The 16,427-nt window shown below is 48.7% G+C and overlaps 1 protein-coding gene across 1 annotated transcript in view; it reads right to left on the bottom strand.

The window, feature by feature from the left end:
- The window catches only part of SLC6A2 (solute carrier family 6 member 2), a 38,567-nt gene that overhangs the window by 13,004 nt on the left and 9,136 nt on the right, over nucleotides 1–16,427 (bottom strand). The window contains exons 2-5 of the mRNA XM_061138532.1: nucleotides 14,330–14,461; nucleotides 13,085–13,322; nucleotides 5,881–6,019; nucleotides 915–1,049 (exon numbers count right to left, since the gene is read on the bottom strand). Coding sequence (XP_060994515.1) covers nucleotides 915–1,049; nucleotides 5,881–6,019; nucleotides 13,085–13,322; nucleotides 14,330–14,461 — 644 coding nt within the window. The remainder of the gene's footprint in view (nucleotides 1–914; nucleotides 1,050–5,880; nucleotides 6,020–13,084; nucleotides 13,323–14,329; nucleotides 14,462–16,427) is intronic.

The following is a 16,427-nucleotide window of genomic DNA, read 5'->3' as shown; positions in this document are numbered from 1 at the left end:
TGGAGGAGGACAGAGCTGCTCCTTCAGATGGTACTCAGGCTATTTCTACTGTTGGAAAGATTTAAGATATGCGAACAGTGCAGAACAGATAGAACTCTGACTTGCTTCACAATTTGCAAGGTTGATTTGTTTCTTACGCTGTTATTTTTCTGTCATTTACAAAGGAAGCAGGTTTTCCTCTTGGTTACTGGGCTATAACACTGAGGTATGCCTGCACAATGGAAGCTGTGTCCCTCCTAAACCTCTATTGGTCCTCGCTGCCAGGATATCGTGGGTTCAAAAAGAGTATGGGGACATCTTTGGGGATTCTGAGGGGAGCATGCTGGGGTGCTGTCACTGAGGTGCAATGAGGAAGGAGGTTGGAAATCATCTCAGCTATGATCTGAAGATGCTCAAGGCACTAGGAACCTCCAAGATGTCTCTGCTCCTGGCCTCACCCCGCTGTTTTGGACTCCACTCCAAATTCACCCCACTTGCATGGTAATCTCTGGGCAGGACAGTGAGCTGAAGGAGATGTGAGGAGAGACAGTCAGTAGGGTTTGGGTCTCCCTGTGGCTGATGCTGCTCCTTATGCTGACCAGATGGTACCAGAGGCCAGGGTTGGAGACCAGAGTAGAAACAGGTCTGGGGTGTTGGAGTGGGTTAGGGGGTCATGACACTGGGCAGGGATAAGAACCCAGGACAGGATAGTGCTGTCTTTGAAAAGAGGGGGTCTGCAAAGGCCACTTAGAACCACAGATTCCAGATCATCAGAGCTGGACAGGCTCACGGATACTGTTGGGTGCAGATGAAACCGGTCTTTGGGCAGATGGAGACACTGCTGCTCAGAGTGGGGAGGACCCATCCCAGGCCACATAGAGCACTGAGACCCCTCCACAGCCTGGCCCAAGGGTGGGTGGTGGCTGGGCACTGACCGTGGCCTCTTTTAGGCGGTAGAAGTCGATGTGCAGGTAGGCGTTGATGCCGTTGGAGGCGCCGGGCAGCGTGATGCCATGGACCAGGAGCACAAACAGCACGAGGTAAGGCAGCGTGGCCGTGATCCACACAACCTGGCGGTGGACAAGCTCGCCGTGAGAGCCTGACTCCGCCACCCGCGTGGTGCAGGGCTGGGGTGAGGGAGCCAGTCACACCCTCCCTCCACCTCCTTCCCACAGTGAACATGCCGAAGTCTCCGTCACTAGGTCAGACCTGGGGCACTCCAGGACAGCGTGGACAGACCAAGGCTGCACCTAGGAGAAAGTCAGCGCACCGGCGGTGCTGCCATCGAGGAAGCTAAGGGGAGCAAGAAAGAAGACTAGGTTCTCGCAGGGCCCAAGGCCTCCTCTGCTACAAGCTGCCTGTACTGACCCCCAGGTAGAACCAGGCACCCCCACCTGTAGGCCCTCCATTGTCCCTTCTCTCTTCCTGCCTTGTTTACCTTCATTCAAGCATATCCTCCTAAGCTCACTGCCCAAGGAGGGATATGGTTGGGCAGAAAGTCCCATCTGTAGCAGTTCTTTCTTTTGGGCAAATACAATTTAGGGCAAATACAAACTGCCCTGTCCAGAAACCTGTAAGGGAAGAGGCTGTCCCCAGACTAAGAAGAGACACCTGCCCATCTTGCCCAAAATGAAAAGCAGAGAAGTGGGGTGAGGAGAAGGTGGTGTGGCTTCCTTTTTGTTCCTTCTCACCCCTGACTACACATGAAAATACTCTGGGGGAAATTAGAGATTAAAAATGTCAAAGTTCAGATTCCATTTTTGGAGTTTCTGATTGGATTGGTCTGGGATGGGTCCTGCACTTCGTGCTTTAAAAGCTCCCCCTGGCACTTTCCCGGTGGTCTAGCGGCTAAGACTCCATGGTCCCAATGCAGGGGGCCTGGGTTTGATCCCTGGTCGGGAAACTAGACCTCACATGCTGCAACTAAGAGTACAATGCTGCAACTAAGGATCCTGCATGCTGCAATTAAGACTTGGCATAGCCAAATAAATAAATATATATATAAATAAAAATTTTTTTAAAGCTCTCCCAGGTTGCAGGGGACAAAGACAGATGAGGAACATTTATGAAGCAATTTCCATCTGTTAGCCCAGCACCAAGGACCTCTTACCCCATCCTCCCAACTGCCCTGGAGGCTGGCAGGACCATTAATGGGACTCACTTTGCAGGTGAGGACACTGAAGCTTAGGGGGCATCATTCATCCTGAGGTCACCCAGTAGGGAATGATGGTGTCTGGACTCCAACACAGGGCATCTGACCACAAAGCCCTGTTCGCTACTGTATATTTGAGCCCCAGGTTCAAGTCTTTTCTGTCAAGACTCCTATGAAACCCTGTCTGTCTCTTGGCCTCAGTGTCCCCATTTGTATAAGCACCTGGAGTAGATGGTCTTGGAGAACCTTCTAGGTTAGCATTTAGATGTTCAGTACAGGATTGTAGTTGCTAAGGCTGGTTCAGCCAAGGACTATGAGTTGGAGGAGGCAGACAGGACTCCAGGGCAGCAAACAGCACTGTGTTTGACACGGTTGCCTGACGCCCTGGGGGCTAACTGACTCCTGACTCAAACCTCCACCCTCCACCCTGCGGTGGTCAGTGAGCCAGGGTCACAGAGTGTGTGGTCTGCGGTAACCCTGTTCCCTGTATCAGACTGTATCCGCCCCTTGCCATCCCAGGTGCCAGCTGTGAAGTCATGCATCTTCCCAAACAGAGCCTTGACCAGCCAAGACAGAAAGTGTAAACATTTGCAATTCATCCCAGGCCAGTTCTGTGGCTGGGGCAGCCTACTAAGAGAAGGTCCGTGTCCTGTTCTAGGTGTAGTCTGGGAAGAAATGAGGAACACGTGTGGTTTTCTCATGAGCCAAAGTATAAAAACAAAGAGCATAGCAGTGTCCTGTGTGAAGCTCCTTATTCTAGAAAGCCCCTCCATGGACTGCAGGGCCCCTTGCCTGCTCAGCAACCAGAACACTGGAGGACGTGAGCAAAATGTGGGCGGGGACTTTGGGTGACCTATCTTCATCTGGGGTGGGGCTTCCTAGGGCAACACCCCTGCCCTGCCAGGCCCCTCGCTACACTCCTCAGGGGAGGGGATGAGTCCTCGTCTGAAGGTGCCTTTGTACAAAGGAATGGAGCTTGCTCAGCTCCACTCCTCATCTCTTTAGCATCGGTCCCCTCAGAGACAACTCCTGCCTGCTCCAGCCAAGTGCTAAGCCAGGTGGGGCAGGCTGTACCCCTTCAGTGAAGGCAGTAGGAAACTTAATTTGGGGGTGCAATACTAGAAGTGCGTGGTGGCCCCTCACACATGCTGGCAGCAGCAGCAAAGCTCATGCACCTTCTGCAGCTCTGTTTTCTGCAGAGGCCAGAAGAGCCCTGCTCCGGACCCCCAGGAGAGGCACGAAGAGGCTGGATGAGGCTGGCCTGGGGCTTCTGTGACTTCGCTTGCAGTTCCTTCCATTGACAACGCCTTCCTTCTGCTCCACCTTCACCTGCCCCTGTCCTTTGAGTTCTATCACAAATGCCACCTTCTGCATGGTCTTTGCAGACCCTCTCAGTTTGATGAACGTCCTTCTGCCCACTAATGCAGCTTTTTGGACCATAAGAACCATGGTAAGAAACACCTTACATATTAAGACACATGGATTGCTATAACTGAATCACAAATTCCACAAGACAGCTCTTACTTTACTACAGGAAGCATACATTGTTATTATCTAGACAATTTCATCTTGAAAAACTGTGGTGACCCCCTAAATTGATTTAATGACAGTTGAAAAACCCAAAGTTTGTATCTCAAAGTGCAATCTGACTACCTGTTGAAAAATTATCTTCAAGGTGAAGAAAGTTAAGCTTTTTAAAAAAGCAAGATCTGTAATAGTATGTATAGTTTGTGACCATTTTTTTTGAAATGGAGACACACATGTGTCTCTGGATGGGGATGCAAGAACAAATGTGATTGACCTACACCTGCCTGTAACACACATAATACTACAATCAATTGAATCTGTCTTATTTACTCTTGCATCACTAGTACTAGCACCAAGCCTGGCACATAGGAGGTATCCATAAATGCTTAAAAAGTTGCATGCTAAGTTGTTTCAGTCATGTCCGACTCTGTGCGACCCCACGGACAGCAGCCCACCAGGCTCCCCTGTCCACAGGATTCTCCAGGCAAGAACACTGGAGTGGGTTGCCATTTCCTTCTCCAGCTTAAAAAGTTGAAGTGGATTCAAAAGAACACTTAGTGAGGTTCCCCAAACTCATTTACCCACCTACCCTTCTTCCTACCGTCCCTTCTTCCCTCATTAGTTCTTCAATAAATATTTACTGAAGACCTACTATGTGTCAGGTATTGGGATGGTTGTGGTCCAATCCTGGTTCTGCTCTATCTTAGAATTCCTCCACGCCCTGGTCTGCATTTCATTTGGGTTCTTCCTTGGAGCAGAAACCATGTCACCAACATTCTAAGAGGGAGTTCCACTTCAAGCTCTTCTTGACAGACTTCAATCTCATTCACTGATGGTGCCTTGCCACCATCTCTGCTATCTATCACTTAACCAAGACTCTAGGAGAACCAGAGAGATCCCTGATGCATCCCACTTTCCAAAATCAGTTGCCTAATGAAGCTTCTCATACATTCAGGCTGCCTGACTATGACAGGTTGTTGCCTTGTGACTCCCAATGAACACACACTCCATGTTTTCCACATTGACTCTGGGCTTTACCACAAGACTTATTTTGGCCCCTGGGACAATAGCAAGCATGATGTAAAGAGAGACTGGAAGAGCTGCTTGCACATTAGGGTTTGTTTCCTTGGAACATGCTCTTGGAACTCAGCCACTGTGCTGTGAGAAGCCTAAGACACACAGCAAAACTATGTGAAAACAACCCAAGGTGCTCTGGTTGCCAGCTCCAGTTGAGCTCCTAACCAGTACCAACTGCCCTCAATGAGTATGTGCCATCTCAAAGGTTCCAGTCCAGTCATGCCCCCAGACATGTAGCCCAAGAAATATCATATGGAGAAAAAGAACCATCTTGCTGAGCCCAGTCAACTCAAAGAACCATGAGAGACAATAAAATGATTGTTATTTTTCCATCATGAGATTTTGAGCTCTTTTATTAGACAACAAGAGCCAACCGAAACACTGGATAGAATATTTCCCAGCTACAGACTCTTTAATACAATCAAGCTCTACATAGACCCACAGGGTCCAAATGGAGTTGTTGTTCTCATGATGTTTCTCAGGCTCAGAATCGATGTGGGCGATGACCTGATTATATTCCACCCTGAGGGGCTGGCTATGGGGAGCAGTGTCACCTAAGTCAGAACACCAACTCTGGCAAGCTGTCCTAGGTCATCTAACTCTGTATTCCCCTCCCCAGGAAACCTAAACGCTTGTGAGGACTCAGCACTGTGTCAGAGGATGCCCCAGGATTCATCCAAATATCTTCTAGAGCATTCTCTTTGACTCAAAAATTCAGGAGTGAGAATGATCAATTTTATAGTGAAGGAAATGGTTATATTCTAGAGAAGGCTGCAAGACTGGCATGCAATTTTAGTCCCCCAGAATTTAAGATTTACCAAATACATGTCAATAGGTTGCTTTGGGCTTTGGGTGTCCTCATTCCCTGGTCTCTGCTATTAGGAAAGCTTTGGTGGGAAAGTGTGAAGAACCCTAATCCACTCACACCCTCTCACCCTACTGTTGGAGAGTCCGGGGCTTAGAAAAGGGAAGGGATTTGTCTGAGGTCTCCAGCAAGCTCGTGGCAGAGCTGGGGTGAAAACTCAGACTTTGTTCTTCTAGCATCAACTTTTCCTTTCGCCAACTACCTAAATTACAGGTAGGAAAAAAACATCTTTTTTTTTTTGAGGCCAACCTCCCAACTAAAAGAGAAACAAAGACATTACCTTTCCTGATGTCTTCACTCCTTTCCAGAGGCTAAAAAACAGGACGATGACAACGACGATCAGACAGAGCAAAAGCTGCCATTGGGGCAGGCCAATGTCATGAATCCCACTGCTCTCATGCAGATGCAGGACACCACGCCTGCCGGGGAAGATGGTATCATCAGGGAGGATGACCTCAGCCTTGACCCCAGCCAGTCCCTGAAATTGCACATCGATGGAGACGGGCCCAGGCGGCCCCAGTCCCTGCTCCGCATCACCTGGACCTGCTCTGTGCAGTCACTGTGCCTAGCACTGCCCTGCTCCAGCCAGCAAGTCTTCTGGGAAGACACTCCCACCCAAGGCTGTTTTTTAAACAGTTACAGAAGTTTTCAACATAATAAATATCTCTGCTTGCCAGGTCCTGGAGAGATGGTGGTGAATAAACAGAGGAAAGGTCTCTGTCCTCACAGAGCTCACAGGCTAAAGCAGGGGATACCGGAACATCTGGCAATGTCTGGAGGTATCTTTGATTGTCACAACTTGGGCAGAAGGCATCTAGAGCAGCGGTCCCCAACCTTTTTGGCACCAGGGACCAGTTTCATGGAAGACAGTTTTTCCGTGAGTTCAAGTGCATTATATTTATTTCGCACTTTATTTCCATTATTATTATGTCAGCTCTACCTCAGATCATCAGGCATTAGATCTCAGAGGCTGGGAACCACTGATCTAGAGGAAAGAGAAGTGGAACATCCTATAATGCACAGGACAACATAAACATCCTATACAGCACAAAACAGCCTCCAAAATTCCTATGTTGCTGAGCTTAAGAATCCCTGGCCTGGAGACCAAGAAGTAAACATTTCTCCTATTTTACTCAAACTAAACGCATGTATGTCCTCTGCCTTAGCAATTCTACTTCTGAGTATCTGTCCAATAGAAACATATATACATGTTCATCAAAAGGCATGGTGTAGAATGTTCACAGAAGCATTGTTCATAACAACTTCAAATTGCAAAATACTCAAATATCTATCAACAGTAGACTAGATAAATTATGACATATAAAGTAGAACATTATACAGCAACTAGCTCTGTCTGGATGAATCTCACACACATAACTTCATGAGAAAGAAGTCAAAACTGAAAGAGGGCTGCTGTGGGGCTGGTGACAAGGCTGTGGACAGGAGGTGATGGCTCCAGCCACATAGGACTCCTGGGTGACAATAGCTGGTGCAAACATTCCCCATCTTGAGCTTTTTTCCCTCTACAGCAAAAGGGCTCTCACGAGGTTTACATTGCTAGAACTCAGAAAATGCTCAACACTACTGATCATTGGAACTACCAATCTGATTGAGCCCCAGCCTTCAAGGGAACAGCAGGCATCAGCAAAGAAGCTGAGGGGGGCCCAGAAAATTCAGCCAAGGGAGTCAGCAGGGCAGGCTCCACAGAGGGGGGTGTCTGGTGCCTTCTCTGTGGACCCATGGGACAGCAGGTGAGTGGAGCCAGGGTGCTTGGGTGTGGTAGGAGTGAAATGGGGAAGGTGGGGTGTTGACAGGCATACAGAGAAGTCTGCAGTGAGTGAATGAGCAGAGCTGTGTGGCTGATCAAGGGCCACCGAGACCTGTGTGCCCATCCCCCGAACAGCCTTCATCCTGACCGCCCCGGGGCAGGATGTCATGGCTGTAAGCTACTTGTCCTCCATCAGCGTCCCCAGCCATGAATCTCCATGTCTGGTCCCTCCTAATCTTATCTCTTGATCTGCAACCAACATCCTATCCTCATGGCCCAATGTCAAGCCAGACCCATATTCCCTTCTTCCAGGACTGCTGTAAAAACCTCCCCATTCACCATCATCCCAGTCTCTCCAGTCAGCTGCCTTAAATCCACAGTCTGTGCTGATCCATCTCAAGTTGTGTTCTAACCTTGTCACTCTCCTGCCCCCCAATCCTCATAAGCTCTTTATCACCTAAAACAATGGTTCTCACTGGGTGCAAATTTGCCCCTGCCTTCCCCAGACACTTGGCAACATCTGGGGACATTTTTGGCTGTCATAGCTGGAGGGCAGGGTGGGTGTTACTGGTATCTAGTGGGCAGAGGCCAGGGATAGGCTAGACATCAAAAATGCAGGAGAGCCAACCCTCTGCAACATGGAATTATCCAGCCCCAGATGACAAAAGCATCAAGGTTGTGAAATCCTGGTTAAGAGGATAAAAAAAAAAAAAAGCCTTTCAGCATCTGAGGCCTTTCAGAATTGTCGTGTGCCAAGTGCATCCCCCTGCCTTGCAACATCCTGCTTTTGGCTCCTTGTGACCGCCAGCCACTTGTCATCCCCCAGTTATATGACACTCTCATCGCTCTGGGCCTTGGAACTATCTGTTCCTTTCTGCCTAGAACACACTTCCTGGCCCAATGTGTCTGCCTGGCAAACTTCTCTCCCTGCTAGTCTCAGCTCTAAAATGATGCCCTAGCTGAGGCCCACTCCCCTGTCCTGAGAAGGAGGGAGAGGGAGAGAGAAAGAGAAAGGAGGAGACAGAGAGGGAGAGAGAAAGTGGGGGGGAGAAAGTGAGACAGAGAGAGGGAGGAAGTGAGGGAGGGAGGAAGAGAAAGAAGAAGAAGAGGAGGAGGAAGAGGAGGAGGAGGAGGAAGTAGAGGAGGGAAGGGAAGCGAAGAAGAGAGGCTGGGCATATCTAAAAAGACAGAGAACTAGAATCAGGTACTGAACCCATCTGACTCTTAATCCTGCTTCTTCCCATTGCTTCACATACAATCAAGTGTTAAATGGTATGAGTAAGCATTTGGCCAATTTGACTGAAAAAAAAGGGGGGGGCTCTGAACCAACTGTGCTTGCCCTGAAACAGGCTAAAACGACTCCTGCATCCCATCAGATGGCTGACGTGCCCCCTAACCAGCCAGGGGACCCACATGTGTGCGAGGTCCGCTTTAAGGTTTGCAGTGGTTGTCTAGATATTTCATCAGTGAAAAAAGCTAGACTCCAGAGCTGATTTCCAAGAAAAGTGAATCTAGCCTTCTCTCCACTAGTGGCCCCAAGCCTTGGGGGTTAGGACAAATAACTTGGGTTTGTTGCAGTTTTCCAGCAGTTTAATGAAAATGAATCATCGTTAAGTATATGATCCAGACTTTCCGAAGTCTGTGGGCCAAATGGGCTCAGATCTCACTTGACATTTAAGCGCAGAGGGTTAGTGCTGGGGTGGAGGGAGAGGTCTTTTCCCCACCAGGAACAGGCAGGGAGTAGAAGTTTTCTATTCCTGGTGCGTGTTCACCAAGGGTGTCCTTTTACAGATAGAGTTTCGGAGCATCAGGGTTTCTTTTTGCCTCAGGCTGTTTGGCTTCAGGCCTGGAGCCTGGGGAGTATTGCAGTTTTGTTCCCTTAAATGATGTGTTCAGTTCATCAGCTTAAACGAGCACAAGATGGTAAGAGAATTGGCCAGCAGGCTCCAAGAAAAGCAAAAAAAAAAAAAACAAAAAAAACCCCAGCTAACCTCCTCAGGGTTGGCACTGGGAAGTCCTACTTGCTGGGTTCCCAAACTGAAAGTGAGTAACTTTTAAAGCAGAAGCATTTAGATAAAAGGGCCATTACAAACAAATCCCAGAGGCAGCTCATGACTCAGATACTGAGAAGCACACAAAAGCAGCCTGAAGGTGAGAAAGATGCATGAGAAGGGCTCCGATCTACCCACAGACACCTCTGCACTCCTGTCCCGAATACACCCCACTGGAGACTCTGAAGGGACTTCTTCACCCCACTGGAGAAGACAGAGGAGAGGCTCATTGATGGAGTGAGAGCATCCACCCAGACAGCCTGGATTCAGACCCCTTCCGCCACTTCCCTAAAACCTGAACCACTACATTCTTACCTGTAAAACAGGAGTAATTTCCACCTCCATGAACTGTGAAGACTAAATGGGACGTGGACAGGAGGAGATGCTGATGCCTGGATCACAGTAGATACCAGACTTGGGGTGGAGGTGGGGGCACTTAAAAGGATGGAGCAGGGGAGGGAAGGGGGAGGAGAGGATGGGAAGGGAGCTCTGTAGGGCAAAAAGCTGCTGAAAATAAGCCGTGGACTCTGCCTTCAACGACATCCCCCAAGAGAATCAGCCTTTTCACAGCCTAGCTCGGAGGAAGTTTAAGGCTGTAATTAAAGCAAGCAGAGCCTCAAAACCCAACTCACCTCTCCTTTCTCCAGCAGCAGATCCGCTGGCCATGACGATGTCAGAGGAGGAATCAAATAATAACCAGGCTAGACATGAGGCTATCGCTTTCCATTTTAATTTATAAGGACAAGGGTTGCCAAAAGCAAAAAGAAAAATCATGGATTTTCCTCTATCATGAGATGATAAAGGAGAAAGCCCAGAACCAATTACATGTATCAGCAGCACCCTCAGCTGTACTATCCTTTACCATCTCCCAGTCCAAACTGCACTCATAAACTGGGAAGACCTAAAACCTCTGCCAGCAAGCTCTCCCGTGGTTCTGGGATTGTCTGAAGCCACACCCCCTCAGGAGAAGACTAAAGGAGGCCCTAGATTTTCCATGACATGGTACTGTAAGCACGTCAGACTGTCCCCAGTAAGAATCTCATTCTGTCTGAGATGGGAGAGTGCAGTGTCCAAGACAGGGGCTGTCAACCTTGGCTGGATATTAGAATCGCTGGAGGAACTGTTAATAAAGTCCCCGCACCACAGTTGCACCTGGACCAATAAAATGAATCTTGAGGCATAGGATCCAGGCATCAGTGTGTTTTAAGGCTCTCCAGGTGGTTCCAAAGAGCAGCCAGTGTTTAGCATCACTGGGCTAAGAGCTTGGACTTTGAAGCTGGACTTCCTAGGTTCAAACTAACTTCAAATGGCACTTCTAAATGCATGGCTGGGACATAATCAAAGCTGGATAAATGTTAGTTTTCATGACGATAATAATTTGATATCATAATAGCCGGAATCCAATATAACACAGAGGTGAAGCCTGCAGGCTCTAGAGTTTCACTGCCTGGGAAGGCAGGGCCTAGGGTGAAGAGAGCGAGGATCATGGAACAAACGGTAAGGAGGAGCTCACTCTCAAGAGTCCAGCAGGTGCCATCTGCCAGGGTCCAAATCTTGGCTCTGCACGGGACTAGCCGTGTGACCATGGGCCAGTGATTTACTGTTGCATCTGCAAAATGAAGCTAATGTTTGCAGCCGAGTCATGTATGGAAGAGTTACAGAAACCTCACTGGGTTGGTGTGAGGCTTACATTGATATAATACATACAGAGAAGTTAGCAGAAGGCCTGATGCACATGGTAAGTGATTAGCTATTGATGTGATGGAGAGGAAGACAGGGATGATGGCATTAACTTAAATAGATGCTCACTTCAAGTAATAGTGGTTCTTCAGATCCTTTGGGGGCTGTAGAAGGATTTCAAGTTCCATGACAACTGTGGACCCTCTCCCCACCGAGTTTCCAAATCTATATAATTGTGCACTCGGTCCTGAAAGTCCACAGGAAGCACAGATGGAGGCAGGTGGACATGCAGGTCCAGGATGCTTAGCAAATTCTTGGCCATGGCTCATGGAGGGTAGTTCCTGGGTCCTGAGAACCCCAACTCCCCTCCCCTGAACCCCAGGAGGCAGCAGACTTCCCAGAGGCCACCTTTAACTACATCAAATCTCCTTGGTCCGACTGCACCGAGATGGCAAAGGTGGGAATAGTCCTAAGGAACCCCATTCTCTGGATAACCCCATTCTCTGGGCTGTGGCTTAGCGAATACACAGGACCAGAGAAGACTAGCCCTGAATCTGTGAACTTGTCTTTTTTCATCCTCTAGACCTGCACTGTCTAATATGGAAGCAACTGGCTATTTAAACGTAAATGAGGGAAATTTCCTGGTTAAGAATCACCATGTAATGAAGGGGATGTAGGTTCAATCCCTGGTCAGGGAACTCAGACACTGATTGCCATGGATCAGCTAAGCCCACACGCCACAACTTCTGAGCCCCAGCGCCACAACTAGAGAATCCACCCGCCGCAACAAAAGATCCTGCATGACACAGAACTAAGACCTGATCCAGCCAAATAAACAAATATTTTAAAATGTAAATGAATGAAAATTAAATAAAATCAAAAATTCAACTTCTCCATCACACTTGCCACATCTCAACTACTCACTAACCACACGTGGCTTGTGGCTACTGCACTGGGCCGTGCAAACACAGAATATTTCTATCATCGTGGGCATTCTCCCGGGGATCACTGCTCTAGACCAGGAGTCAACAAGCCACGCCCCCTGGAACTCGGCTGTGACCCATTGAGTCTGTGAGCCTGATGCCTGTGAGCTACAGATGGTTTCTATCTTTTTAAAGGGTAAAATTAAACAAAGAATATGCAAGATAGGTATGTGGCCCGCAAGGCCCAAAGTGTAATCTTTTACTAGAATTTTCCAACCACTACTCTAGACCATGTGTCCCTTGAGAGTGAGGTTTGAGTGGGATTTACCTGTCTTGCCCCACACCTTGTGCCGGGGACTTTCTGCTTACCTGCTAACACCTGTGCAGGGATTGCTAAAACGGGGCTCACCCCCATCCCCTGAGGGATAAAGACAACAGATGCTACATTCTGAAGGGACCACCATGCAAACTTTCAAAATTAGATGGCTGACAAGTTGACTATCACCAACCTCAAGGTCTTGAAAGGATGGAGTAGAGGTTGAGGGCGTTCAAGGAAGCAATGAAATAAATAATGATGGTTATGGGTTAAACCACAGAATAAAATAAACTCCAATGAGCTCATACAGACAGAAATGAGTAAATGAATGAATGGATAAATAAGGGGAAAGGGACAACTTTTCCCTTCAATTAATCTAGAGGGAATGATGAGACTAGAAATCACTTTGGACCAACACTATAAAAATAATTCTCATTTGCGGGACTTCCCTGGTGGTCCAGTGGCTAAGACGCCGAGATCCTGCTGCAAAGGGCCCACGTTCGATCAATGGTCAGGGAACTAGATCCCACATGCCACAACTAAGAGTTTGCATGCTGCAACTAAATATCCTGTGTACCCAGCCAACCTCAGGCCTATGGTGGCTGCTGAGCACATTACAAGGACTGACGTGGCCCCTTCCTCTCCAGTGGTTTTCTTTAGTGTTTGGCTCAGGTTCTGCCCAGTACATGTGCTCGATGTGAACAGCATAGGTCCCCATGTGAACAGGACGAGGAGTCAAGACTTACTCATAAAACTCTGCTGCAGGTGTGAACTTGTACTTGGAGTACTTGGTGTGGTTGCCCAGCACGGAGCTGTTGAGGAGCTTGGGGTCGGTGCAGTTGGGGCTGTTCCAGGCGTGGCCACAGTCGGTCCAGGGCAGGGTCAGGGTGAAAGAGGAGAAGAGGTAGTAGAGGGACCAGGCGATAATGACGTTGTAGTAGAAGCCGACGTAGAGGGCGATGAGGATCACAGCGTAGCCAACTCCTGGGCGGGGGGCACAGGGGTCAGGCAGGGGCTTCCCCCGGCCCACTCTCCCTCCCAGAGCCACGACTCTGGGGAAGCTGGCTCCAACCATTGCACTACGCACCCCTATGCCTGTCTTTTCTCTGTAGCAGACCATCAGAGCCTAAATCCCCCAGGCAGAAGAATGCAGTGGGGGGAGAGGGGTGGGAGATAGTTAGGGAGTTTGGGATCGACATGTACACCCTGCTATATTTAAGATGGATAACCAAGAAGGCCCGACTGTACAGCACAGGGAAGTCTGCTCAATGTTACTGGTAGCCTGGATGACACGTGAGTTTGGAGAATGGATCCATGTGTATGTATGGCTGAGCCCCGTTGCTGTCCACCTGAAACTATCACTACATTGTTAACCAGCTAGACTCCAACATAAAACAAACTGTTTTTAAAAAAATTCCCCAGGCAACCACCATCCCTCTGCCTGAGGGCTCTTTCTTGCCACTGGAGCCCCTTCTGTTCACTCATCAGGCAGGACAGAAATGCCAGGATTTTACTGCTCCCAGGGAGCAGCTGGGCCAGGTGTTGGAGCACAAGTATCCCAGCTCCCTCGCCCCTTGGGTAGAATAACAATGAGACACGATAACATTCCCTCCCAGTGGAATGAAGCCCCTTGCCCAGGGTGGAAAGGTGCATGATTGATTTATCAGTCTGCCTGGGGAGCAAGAGGGAGACAGTAGTGTTCTGGGTACCTCCAACACTTCATGAGTATTTCCCAGATGGGAAAACAGACTCCCTCTGGTCACTCAGCTGCACAGCCTGGACTGGAACCCAGATTTCCAGACTTTCTAGGCTAAAGCTATTCCTGACATCTCCAAAGTGCTCCATGTAACTTTGAATGGTGGATGTGCTTGACCTTGCCAATACTTATAAATTCCACAAGAAAGCTGATCTAGTGAGGATCCCACCTTTAGGGTAGATTCTCCAGGGGGCACAGAGAAGTCTTTTAGAACAGCCTCTGACTCCTTCTTTACCTTTGAAGAATGGGCAGATCTTCCACACGGTGGCTGCCCCTTCCCGGTTGTACTGGCCCAGAGCCAGCTCCATGTAGAACAGGGGCATCCCAGCGATGATGAGGAACAGGGTGTACGGTATCAGGAAGGCACCTGGGGGACACAGAGGCGGAGCATGAACCCCAAGACCCCTGTCCAGCCTTGGGCCTGCCCCTCAGAGTGTGTGGATCAATGTCGGTCAGAGTTGCAAGGGTCGTCATTCATCTGTCACCTGGCCATTTCTCAAGGGGTGTCTTGTGGTAAGAACACCAGGGCAATTAAACAAATAATCATAATATAATGAAAGTTATAGCACTAGTCAAAATCATAATCATGAGGTTCAGTGTTCAAATTAGTAAAATCTGGTTCATCAAATCTAAATAGGGGACTTCCCTGGTGGCCCAGTGGCTAAGACTGTGCTCCCAATGCAGAGGACCCGGGTTTGATCCCTGGTCTGGGAATTAGACCCCACATGCCACAACTAAGACCCAGTGCAGGCAAATAATAAAATTAAAATAAATAAATATTTTTTAAAAGCTAAATAAGCTTGTTCCTTGCAGAATTCTCCATGCCTTTGATAGACAAGCACATGTTGTGACAGGCTATGAGGAAGATCAGCTGCAGTCTTTACCAAACTGATTTCAACACAGAATCCTTTCTATCATGAATCACCACTCTGGGGAATGCCAATCACCCCAAACCCTTCCTTTTATAGGTAAGGAAATTGAAAGCAAAGAGGGAGAGATATGTAACTAGTGCCCAAAGTTATATATGATTGAGTCGGATTTTTGTTGTTGTTTATTTTTTTATTTATTTGGCCGCACCAGGATTTAACTGCAGTGTGTGGGATCGGGATTGAACCCAGGCCACCTGCATTGGGAGCTCGGAGTCTTAGCCGCCATTAAAGGTCACCTGGGACTTTCCCAAATATGACCTCACTGGATTGTCCGTAGTCTCACTTCACTTCACAGACATAGTCAGAGAGGGTCATTATTTGTGACCCCGAGCCACCCCTATCCCACACCCTGGGGGCAGCTGCAGGCAGAGAAGTCCACTTGGTTTTGTTTGCACCGCTGGTAAGTGACAGAAGCAGGATTCACGTTCCTGTCTTCCAACCCATCAGGCTCACTCTCTTACTGGCAGCTGAAGGTAAACAAACACTGGAGCAAAGAGGCCAGGGGCTCCAGTCTCTGACCAGGAAGATATCACCCAGAACACTGCTGAAACTAGAGGGAGCCCTTGGCAAAATGGGCAGCAACAAATCCCTGGGAGAATTCCTAGTGGAATGAGACAAGTCTGAGCTCCAGAGAGAGTTCTCCATATGTCCGGTAGCCTGGGGTGAGCTTAACTGGTTCTGACGCCGTGAGGTGACTCACGGGATACATACCACGTCAGCCTAGGCTGCGAGCGTGATCAAAGCAAAATGCCAGCTTCTTGGCCTGGTGCAGCTGGAGGTGGCCAGGCCAGACCACGCTCCTCCCACCATTGGCCTTTGGCTGAGATGTGGTAACCTTGGAAACCAAACACTCTCTGACCCGCCCACAGTAAGAAAGTGCAGAAACTGGGAAATATTCAGTGATGATAATATGAGGAAGATAATATCCCCGGCTGTGTTCCAGGCACTGTGCTCCATGCAATGTCTCATTCCATCCTCACAACAACCTTATAAGTATTATACCTCCAATTTACGGATGTGGAAACTGGGCCTCCAGGCGAGCAGAGACTCATGGCAAAGTCATGTGCACCCAGGGTTAAACTCACCCAGCTACTCAGACTGTCGGTCTCCACTTTCCTCCCAGGGCTTCTCCTCAGGAAGCCCAGGGCTCTGAGGGACAAAGCATGAAATTCTGGCCCCAGTGCTCTGAGACCCGGTCCTTTTGTAGCAGGAGATGGATCAGTAGGGTGGGCAGTAGGGAAGAAACTACTGAAAAATGAGGACCTCCTATGTATCCAGCAGAGCACTGAGCACTGGACAGCTGTCATCCCATTTACCCCATCCAGAAACTGTCTTGGGTAGCAACTGCTGTACCCATTTTTCAGAGGAGGAAATTGAGGCTTAGAGAAATTAAGTGACTTATCT

The sequence above is a fragment of the Dama dama genome, chromosome 4, assembly GCF_033118175.1.
Source record: "Dama dama isolate Ldn47 chromosome 4, ASM3311817v1, whole genome shotgun sequence".
Lineage (NCBI taxonomy): Eukaryota > Metazoa > Chordata > Mammalia > Artiodactyla > Cervidae > Dama > Dama dama.
Note: the sequence above shows the minus strand (reverse complement) of the source record. Positions and strands in the feature narration are given on the sequence as shown.